Source organism: Triticum urartu, chromosome 7A (assembly GCF_056163025.1).
Source record: "Triticum urartu cultivar PI428250 chromosome 7A, HENAU_Tu73, whole genome shotgun sequence".
In the NCBI taxonomy this organism is placed as follows: domain Eukaryota; kingdom Viridiplantae; phylum Streptophyta; class Magnoliopsida; order Poales; family Poaceae; genus Triticum; species Triticum urartu.
Window position 1 is genome coordinate 18,794,549 of NC_141879.1, and position 10,761 is coordinate 18,805,309.

The 10,761-nt window shown below is 46.2% G+C and overlaps 1 protein-coding gene across 1 annotated transcript; it reads right to left on the reverse strand.

Annotated features, from left to right (window-relative positions):
* Window positions 1-469: 469 nt before the first annotated feature.
* LOC125524290 (uncharacterized) lies at window positions 470-2,483 on the reverse strand. Its single transcript, XM_048689369.2, has one exon. It carries the CDS (start codon window positions 2,332-2,334, stop codon window positions 1,150-1,152), a length of 1,185 nt encoding a protein of 394 aa, XP_048545326.2. The 5' UTR covers window positions 2,335-2,483; the 3' UTR covers window positions 470-1,149.
* Window positions 2,484-10,761: the final 8,278 nt, after the last annotated feature.

The following is a 10,761-nucleotide window of genomic DNA, read 5'->3' on the forward strand; positions in this document are numbered from 1 at the left end:
TCCTATGATAACTTCCACTATATGCAACTTCCTAACTGTTCATCACTTCCGCAAAAAGAAAAGATATACGCAAAAATCCAACAGTACAACTATAGTGGATTTCAATTCCTTGTAGGAAACAAACTGACAATAGAAGTACCTCATTACTTTTAAAACTGCTATTCAGAGGAGAAAAAGCCCGAAGAGGTGGTATTCGATAATTTCTAGTTTCTACTCACACAAGGTATAGCTGACCAAGGTAATCAACTGGAAATTGAGATTTCATAACACCCATGCTAGCCTAGCCGTTTGTGAAAACTAGCATCAGAAAAAAAGTGGCCTAGTTGTTTGTGAAAAGTGAGCGCTGTTTCTCATTCATAATACCCTTGCTAGCCTGGTCGTTTCTTTCTGACGCCCTTTGAATGCTTCTCAGCAGCAGTGCTCCTGCAGCATGAAAAGCGACATGGCTTTGAAAGCTCAATTGCACCGTAGATCTGCTGCAAAATGCATTTTTTTCTAAGCGTCCTTATGCCCAGCGAATCAACGATCTAGTATTTAAATTCAGTTGAACATGTACAAGGTCTCCTGCCGTAAATCTTTTTCACATCCACAAGACATGGTGACTTGAAACCAATCTGCTATCTGGTTCCCAAGCCAAATCATTTCGTTTAGATCTTGTCATTACAGGATTACACTGAATCAAGCAAACTCATATTTTAAGCAGGGCACACCTATTCTTGTAGAGATTCAACGGTTTTGTAAACAGCCAGTGGTTGTAACCATGTAGAAACGAACTGGCAGAACTACCTCATCGCCTTTGACAGTCCTACAAACAAGGGGTTGGGTTTGCTACTCCCTCCGTAAAAAAATGTAAGACGTTTTTATGCAAAAAAAGAAAAGAAAGCAAAACCAAAAATGTCTTACATTTTGGTACAGAGGTTAGTATTAAACTGCAGACAAGGTTAGTATTAATACACGGCAAATGCTGGGCAAGATATGACTTGGCTGCATCCATAACCAGCACTGTTTGCAAGCATATAAGGAGCAAAGTGGCAAAGCATGTTATCATCAAACAAATCCCTGCAACACATTGCTATTTGCTGTATAATAAACACGGATACCAAATTAAATAAGAGTAAGCAAAGAGTAAGAGATAAGACGCTCACCGCTTCAAATAGTTGGTGCACACAATGATGGTGGGAAACCAGCATATAGTCGAGCATACATGAATGGTTTGCTAAGCTCAGCGAAAAACTCGACCTGCAATGTCTTGACGGCCACGGAAAAACATCCAAATTTCAGCGTCTCTTGTGCAGTTGTGGTGTACAACGCTTCTAGGAGCAGGTATCCCCCGGCTACACCAACAAGAGCAGCATCGTTTACTGGCAATTGGATGACCTTGTTCCAGTGCCATTGGTTATTTCTCAGAATAGAATACGTGAGCCAAAATGGGTCACTATCGTGGTCCTCGCCATAGCCTTCAGTGAGAATTCCGAGCATCCCTTCTGCTGCCTCAACAAGGGAAAAACTGTTAGTCCCTCGTTCAGGTGGGAGGTTGATGGCAGACAACTCCATTGCACGCACGTCCAGCACAAGCAACTCGTTCCGAAAATGCAAATGCCAATAGAAGCATCCGTGGACGAATTGACGATTGGACAACCCACCATGAGAGTGGATAAATGAACCATCGGAAGCAGATGTAGCCTGACCACTCCATTGATCAAATGTATGCGCATGCCACTGTCCTTGTCCACCCAAAGAGGAGGAGAAGACGAGAATGAGCAGTTTAGTTGTGCATTGCGCCACGCACATCACCCTGAATGATAAAGGGTTCTCCTCATTCTGGCCAGGAGCAAGGAAGACCTCCAGATTGAGGAGGTCCAGTTGAGGTGCCAGCGCTTTCAGGTCGTCTGGAACGGCGGGCAGCAGGACATAGCGGTGGTGAACAGGGTCGCACACAGCTAGGTCCCTGACCCAAAATCGGCTGTCTTCTTTGTCCGGTGCGCCAGGGAGGAGGACGCGTCCGTCAAAGAAATCAACTGGACGCCAGGTATGGCCGGGTGTGGAGGGGAGGAAGGATGAGCAGGAGAAGTCGAAGCCAAGGAAGGCGCGAGCGGCGACGGCGGAGGGGTGTGGCGGCTGGGCTGGGCTGAAGGTGTCTTGGAGCAGGCCGAGGAGAGGCGGCGGGTGGAGAGCACGGTATCGGCGCAGGAAGGCGTGGTCGGCGATGACACGGCGGAAGGAGGGGCAGGTGGTGGAGGCGCGGGCGAGGTCTTCGGCAGCGGTGAGGCGGAGGAAGATTTCCTCGAGCATCACATCCGGTATATCGGCCATGGACGTCGCCGGCGGTGCCATCTGGGTGGTCGGGTGGGGATTCGGTTTGGCCTTCTAAAGGAAAGGCGTGGCGCTTCTCTTCTCACTCTCTCTCAGGATCGGCGACTGCTGCGTGTTCGTGCGCCGCCGTGGGAGTGGAAGAGAAGGGACAAGGATATGGGGATCGGGGGCTAGGGTTCAACCTTTTTTTGGGGGAACTGCCTAGGGTTCAAGCTTAAGCAAAGCTGGCTAAATGGACCAGGCCAACCAGGGCGGCCCTTGAGCACGCCGGCAGCCCGCCATGGGCCAGGCGTGGCACGCCCTGGGCCGTGCTTGGGCTGCTAGGCTGAGCACGCGGGCCGGCACAACACATCCCAGTTATCTTTTTTTATGTATTTTCTATTTTGTATATACTAGTAAAAATGCCCGTGCATTGCAGCGGGAGAAAAAAAATCACACCTCTAATTCAATGAAAAAAAATCACACCACCAATCCAAAAAGTACGTCTCAAAACCCCCACTTGTCAATTCCAAGTTCCTCGCAAAAAAAAGACCATCACACGAGACACATGTCATTGAAAGGAAATGTTTGAAACTGAAAAATCTATTCTCCTTGAGCTGGATGTGAGGGCCGCCCTTCACAAGCTACACCATGCATCTGGTCTGACTCATCGCATTGCAACCGCAGTGAGAAACCGTTATCAACACGAGCGGGGTGTTGTCAGCTCGCGTCATTGGGATATGAATGCTCCAGCATTGACGGAGTAGAGTCCGTCTACTGCTCGCACTCAGCAACATTTACACCAGCTCTAGCTAAAAGATGAGCACACATATGTGTTACTCTGCATCAAACGAACTCCACCTGAATATTACTCGCACACATCTCCTTAATTTCCTGAACAAAAGGGATAACATGATATCTCTCAAACCCATCACACTGATATTCTTTTACTACCTCCGCACAGTCAAGCTCAATAATCATGTTCAAAAAAGTGGCCATGAGAAGTAACAAATTTGTTCCAGCTCCCTACATGCCTCTTTGACATAAATACAGTCCCAAAAACAGTGATAAAAGATTCTTCTGAAGCAATACAAACAGCTTACCGGATCTTTACTCTTTCGCCTCTTAAGCTCATCTCCAACAGCAATACTCCAAAGAGAAATAAACCAAAAATAGATTTTTACACACCATGGTAGCATCATAACCATCCACACACACATAACGCTAACATCAGACCCAAACATGAGAGAGAGAGGAGATGAGACAGCAAGGCCAGCACACGAGAGCAGTGTCGCTACCGCCAGAGGGTTGCGGTCGCCAGCAGGAGCAGAAGGGTAGGGGTGCTGCTGTGGCCTCAAGGCGAGGCAGATGCAGATGGGTACGTCGTGGGCTCATGGCAGACCACAAACAGTTAGTCAAGAAAGATAGTATTGAAATTTTGCAAGCCAATAAACATTTTTTTAGTGTCTCACAAAAAGAAATCACATTTTTTGAATTGTTTTCCATTTATTTATTTATTATACTGTTCACCCGAGCTCACATGACCTCGGGTGTAGAACAACACTTTCGATATAATGCTCACATCTTAATATACTATAGTCGTTGATAAAACTACAATAAATCAGTCTAATTGAAAATATAAATTCTGCACATGAATTAGTCCAAACAGTCACAAAAACAAATTTTAACAGATGAATTTTTTTAGTTCTCATGTACCCATAAGAAGTGGCTAAGGTTAATGAAGTCCTTGTGGTATTAGTCTGTTATTTGCACTGATAAAGAGCCTGGTCGTGCTGATGGTGGTGATGATCTACTCCTGAAATCTGGAAACAAGATGGAATTGAAGACAGAGTTGTGGCCAGCTTTTGTATGTTCAGGTACTGCTTTATATCCCTACAATTTCAGTTCGCCTACTATGATCGTAATGGTTGTTTTCGGCTTTTATGCACATTATATATTTTATTTTATGCACTAAAGAATGCAATAAGGGAAAAAAATTGCAGTCCCGGGCCAAAACTAAACAACAAGATGACAGTTTTGCTCATGTGAGGCCTTGTTGTAAAGAAAATACTACACGGTAAGCTGAACCTGCAGTAGTTCAGTAAGGCTTCCCTGATATAGCAGCCGTCGAGCTCGCCTTCAAAATCATCCACCCTGAACGATTTGCCGATGCACGCCGTCGGTTTCGCCAGCATCTAAATACCACAGTGGTACCTGGGGACATCCCAACCACAGCTCTTGAGTGTCTGTTCATCGCACGAAACCAGAGAAAGACAACAAAAAGGATAGCACGCATGTCAAATACTGAATTTCTCTGAACTACCAACCTTTATCTCTGAACTAAGGTTTGGGAAGTATGTCAGGGACTAACCTTCGTCAGTTTGTTGGCGTGATGAGATTAGAGAAATGTTGATCCCTCTTGTTCTTCAGAACCAACAGCTTCCTATAAGTGCATTTCAAAGTGCTATGTGGTCGGCTTGGGCTTGTGAAAATATCCTCCTTTTCGAAGAAAAAAAAGTACTTGTGAAATATGTCGACTTGGGCTTGTGAAAATATCCTCCTTTTTGAAGAAAAAAATTACTTGTGAAATATGTTCGACCAAGGAAAGGTCATATAAGCAAATGTTATAATAAAAAAATTACCCGTTCCGCAAAATCCAGCCATCTCTGTTGTGGAACTCCAGACCAGAGAAGGTGTCTATCACTACCCAAGCTCCATGCTCAGCACAAACAGAAAGCATATGTTGTATCTCGCCCTCACCGTACAGGAAAAAACAAAAGGGTTAACTGTAGGGCCAGAAATATCCAATCGCTGATATGCTTTCTCATTCTTGTATGCATTATCCAGAACTGCTGGTAGGGCGCTCGGCTCTATCTTGAAGCCTGAACCTACATTTGCTCGAATCGTCAATGTTTTCGCATTCTTGGCGCCCATGGGGAATAGAAGGTGCCTTGTTCCAGCAAAAGGCAAAGGACAAGCTTGTTCAAAATACTTCAGCACAACATTGGAGCTTGTCAGGTAAGACCACTCTAGTTGCTCTGAAATATCTAGGAACAATCCGGAACCCATCTTCGGTTGTACTGGGCATCCTGTGAATGGCAACACTCATTTAGTTCAACACCAGTCAATGAAAAAAATTAGGAGCAGCATAAAAAATCAACCAAAATGTTACAAAATGATTTAAAAACATAAGGCCCAAATCAGGAATGGTCATTGTGAATTGGCTCAGAGAATGTGAACCATATAACCAGCGCAAAGTGCTATATATAACAGTATAACCGAAGATTATCACAAAATTCGTTAACTGTCAACCTCTACCGGCACAGTTGTGCCCATTCAAAATATCATCAAATTTGAGTGTTACATAATATTTCAGCAGCACTACATGAAAGTTGAAAGAATCATGAGCCGAGACCTGAGCAAGTTAGGTGCGAGCTTTAGTGTTGAAGTATCTTTGTGCATAGTACTATGATACATTACACGGAGGTGAAAATTAAATTTAACAAACACGGTAATCACTAAGCTGCCATTGTCAGCAAAGTTACCAATAGCATGCATGGACACCATGCTTAAATGGAAACCTTACTTGATGAGGACCTGAAGTGCTACATTCTTCATGCTATTAAGACATTGGAGGAATTAGGAATATATACTACATTATACACCTGTCAATATCTGTCGGCATATAATTATACCACATCCAACAAAGAGAGCCTGCTATCGAGCAAAAGGAACCGGTAACAAATGATGGAATCGTGCTTGTTTCAGCACTACAGCTGGTATTGTTGGCCCTGAACCAAGTCCATATAAATACCCCTTAGCATAGAAATTATGATGTATATGTGCGAACACAAATACATATAATTAGGCTACTTCTAGATAATTATTGTTTCCGCATAGAAATTGAGAAATTGAGATTTGTTTAGAAATCAGAATACGTGCAAAACCCCAGCAGTGAAATAACACGACATACTGAGACATACCTTAATCATCATTCAAAATGCATGCAAATGAATATCTTATAAAATTTGAGAAATATATGATAGACTTGTAACAATAGTTTATGTTGCTCTTTGCCACTGGAAACAACTTAAATTTCTTCAGATTATCTCAAGAAAAAGACAAACTTAAACAAAAAAAACATGATTTGTAAGATTAGGGACTATTGGGATTATCAGATATAGCCAATGATAAAAAAACATTTGGCTTCAGATATTCAGGTGAGCAATCGAAAACAAACACAGACAACTATATTGAGCATGAATGGTAGAGTCACCATAGGAATGTCTTGTCTTTGTGCCTTAGAAGAGAAACATGAATGCATACATCATTTGGCTTCAGATATTTAGTTGAGCAATCAAAAACAAACACGGACAACTTTATTGACCATAAATGGTAGTCAACATAGGAATGTCCAGTCTGGTGCCTTAGGAATTAGAAGAACCTCCTTCGCCTCCACCTGAGACGCCTTTGGCACCTGCACGCGCACAAACAACAGAGACATCAAAACCAATCATCCTACACTTCAAGAGCATGCCAAAATTCAGAATCAGCATGCCGCGCACGGGCTCGCCAGGAATCCAGTGGACTTAACAAAAGAATGGAAACTGAACCGAGTGTGCGCACGCTCAGATTTATATTGGATTCTAAATTATGTGTCCTTTTTCATGTTTGCATTTCAGTGCACGCTTACAATCAAGATGCTTCTACTATTCAGCATGATTTCACATGAATCTTTGTGACAGTTGTGTTTGACTTGTATTGAAACATCCGATGGCTGAAACATTGAGTAAGGAAAGAGTGATGAAAATTCGAAAAGTAGAGACGATTACGCCCCATGACCAAAAGAATAACAAATTTTTCAAGAAGGTTCAACCAGATCGAAACTGGAATAATCAACAGAGAAATTGAAACTGAAACCAAGGTGCTTATCAACTAAGCAGAACCAAGAATATCTTCCAATCACCAAGATTCAGGAAACTGAGGCAGACATGAGCATTTTAGAGGACCTGAAACAACATGCACTTTACAAGAAAAATTGGACTGGTCTCTCATGTCTGATATTATAGTATAGATTGATTGACGCTCTTGCCTAACATGCTGAATTCTGCACATGAAAAAGCATCACCTCGAGGGTCAATTCTAGACATGAAAATTAACGCAATGTATTGGATTTGGAGGATGATTGACGCTCAGGTCTGGTGTGCATACATGGCTGAATCAAATGTTGGACTTGGCCGGTGGCTACTCGGCTCACGGTGCTTGTTAACAGGGGTCAAGTGGAAGCATACCTCTGGTGTAGACGCCGTAGGCGACATTGGAGTGCTCGACGGATGTTTGTGTACCTCCGGCGAACTCGGAGCTTCTTCCTCCTGCAAACGTGAGACAGGTGATGCCCCTGACATGGACTTAAATCGGTGCGTGTCCCATGCCTTTCTGTAGTTGCAGTGTCCCGCGTTATGTGTCTTGACTGTCGTATCTGAAACTGATGAGAATTTTTTTTGCAATCAATTAGGTGATGATATGAAGACTACTGTACCCACTCAACAATTGGAAAAGCAGGCCATGGATCTTCAGAAAGAAGAGCAAAACAACCTGGTTGAGGACCAGTATCAGGAAGATGCAGCAGAAACTGCACCGGTTTCCTCTGACGAGCAAGATGGTAGCACTGAAGAAATAGAAGAAGAGGCCATGGATCCTCATAACGTGTTAACAGGGGTCAAAGCTGTTTGCCGAGGAGCTGCTGAATGGGTTCGCCGGCTGCGTGCTGAAAGACGTGGCCAAGATGGCTGACGATTTTAGTTCAGTGACATTGGCAGCGAGCCTCCTGCTCTCGTCGAGCTGCTCGGCAAGGACGCCGTCCTCCGTGAGCTCGAGGGCGAGGACCGCCGCGCCACCGCTAGCGCCCGCGGCGAACGCGCGCTTTAGGAGGAGGTGGAGGACGAAGGCGGCGCTGGACCCGTGGCCGCCGGCGGCGACGCCGGTTGTCGCACGGAGAGGCGAGGTCGAGGAGGAGGCCGGGGTTGTGGAGGACGGCTGCGCGGCCTGGCTGGGGCCTCCGAGTGGCGCGACGGGCGCTGCTGGTGGTCGCCGGCGACGGCGGGTGGCGAGGGGTTGCCGGAGCGGTGCAAGGAGGCGCGAGGCGTGGGCACAGGAGCTCGGGCGCTAACGCGCCTCTCCGCGCCGTCCATCCTCCCGGCGAGCGCCCTCCATCCTTCCGCGCGAGGCACGGCGGCCGCTGGCGCACGACGGGATGGGCGAAGTCGCCGGCGCAGGACATAATGGATAAGACGAAGGGGAGGAGTGCGGACTGAATTGAAATGACTATAGGGTTTTTTATATAAAAGTGAAACGTTTTCTCAGAGTGTCACTAAAACAGGGACTGTAGGTTGATTTTAGGTAAACATAGGGGCTTTTTTGCAAAACAGCAACGACGGACGACAATCGCTGTTTATTAGTAGGTAAAAAGATATGGCCTAATACTAGCCTGGTAGGTAAAAATAGGACCAAAAAATGCCCAGTAGGCTAAACAGCAGGCGGAGCAGCGTGCCGGCGGGCCGGCCCAATTAGCAGCTGGGTCGTGCCTGGGTTGCAGGCTGTAGCACGCAGGCCAGCACGGCACGACCTGTATAATAATCGTGCCCCGGCAGGCCGTGTCGTGACAGGCACAATTACTTTTTTTTGAGGTACAAGAGTAAACAAAATTACTCTTCAGCCAACCCAAAGTCGGCACTCAGGTCGCTCAACAGGTCGTCCGGTACTCCCGGCACACAAAGCAGGTCTCCCATCCTCCTAGCACGGCCAGCCAGTAAATGGGCCATCTTGTTCTTCTTCCTGTTGGCGTGCTGAACTTTCACATTGCTGAATTTTGTGAATTCCTGATTGATATCCTCGATCGCTGCAAAACATGCCGACAAACACCTGCCCCCCACGTTCAGGTTATCCGCCATGGCTTTGCAGTCCGTTTCCAGTATCAGGTTGCCATTATACAGCTACGACATCACATTCAGGCCAGCTAGGATTGATTGCGCCTCAGCTTCCTCTACAGATTTGCAGTGCCCCCCTCGTTTGGATAGAGAGAAGAGAACCACACCCTGATGGTCACGAGCGATTGCACCGACCTGAGAGGACCCATCAGCAGCCAAAAATCCCGCATCCGTGTTAAGTTTAACTGTACCCGCCTCTGGGGGGTCCCAACGCTCGATTGCAGACGCCTCAGCCTCCCCGCCATGGATACACATCCTGGCTCCCTGGGCTGCACCATGACCTACCTGGGCTAGAGCCTTTTTGCCTTTGGGATCATGAATACTCCCAACCAAACAATTGTGGAGCTCCTCCTCATACTGTAACAAGAAAACTGAGGATCGACAGATTGATTCCTTCCCTGTACTATGGGTACAGTCGTCTCGTAGAAACCAGCATCGCCAAAGCAGTAGCAGGATTCTAGTTCTGGTCTCTTGGTTGCAAGGACCAAGCAAATTCTGCAGCCAGTCCTCTCCCGTATTCCTGAAGAGTTGCTCGCCCGGGAGGTTCAAGTGGTTCCTCATTGCGTGTCTCAATCCTCTACTCTTCGTACAGGTTACGACAGCATGGAATTCGTCCTCCACACCCGCCCCACATATGTTACACGTGCTGTCAGATTCCAGGGTACGCTTCCACTTGTTCCTCTTTGTGGCCAGAGTGCCAGTTGCAACCCTCCACCCGAAAACCTTCACTTTCTCTGGCACTTTGGCCTTCCAAATTATGTCCCAAATGCTCCGATCGTCTTCCTCGCTTGACGAGCTAGAGGTGGTGGTATTTGATTGATTCCGGATCGAAACCGCCAATCTATACGCACTCCTCACCGAGAACATGCCCGACTTTTCATTGTGCCAGGCCAACACATCGGAGCCCCCTGATCTAGGGAGTTTTATGCTGCAGATTTCCTCCGCATCAAACCTATGGAATAATTGGTGAACCAGCTGTGTGTTCCATCCACTACCATCGGGTTGCATCAATTGATTGACCCAGCGTAATCTGGACCTTCGAATGAACTTGGCTGGGGTTAGGCCTTCTCTTCGAGGTATCCAGTTATCTCTCTGTATGTTTATCTTTCTCCCATCACCAATTCTCCAAATTAGTCCTGCTTTTAGAAGTTCCAGTCCGTGCTCAATTCCACGCCAGACAGGAGAGGCCTCAATTGCAAAGACCGTGTTGATAAGCTCCCTGTGCGGGTAGTACTTAGATTTTAGTACCCGTGCGCACAAGCTATCTGGACGTTGGATCAATCTCCATGCTTGCCTAGCTAGAAGGGCTTGGTTGAAAAGACTCATGTCCCTAAACCCAATGCCCCCTCCCCTCTTTGGTTTAGTCATCCGATCCATGCCATCCAATGGACCTTTCGGTGCCCATTTTCCTCCCCCCACCAGAAATCTCTGATTAGTTTTTCATACTTATCACAGAATCCTTGTGTCATCTTAAACACACCCA

What these genes read in the sequence shown, in the direction of transcription:
- LOC125524290 (XM_048689369.2), bottom strand. Translation starts at nt 2,334, where the DNA reads ATGGCACCGCCGGCGACGTCCATGGCCGATATACCGGATGTGATGCTC.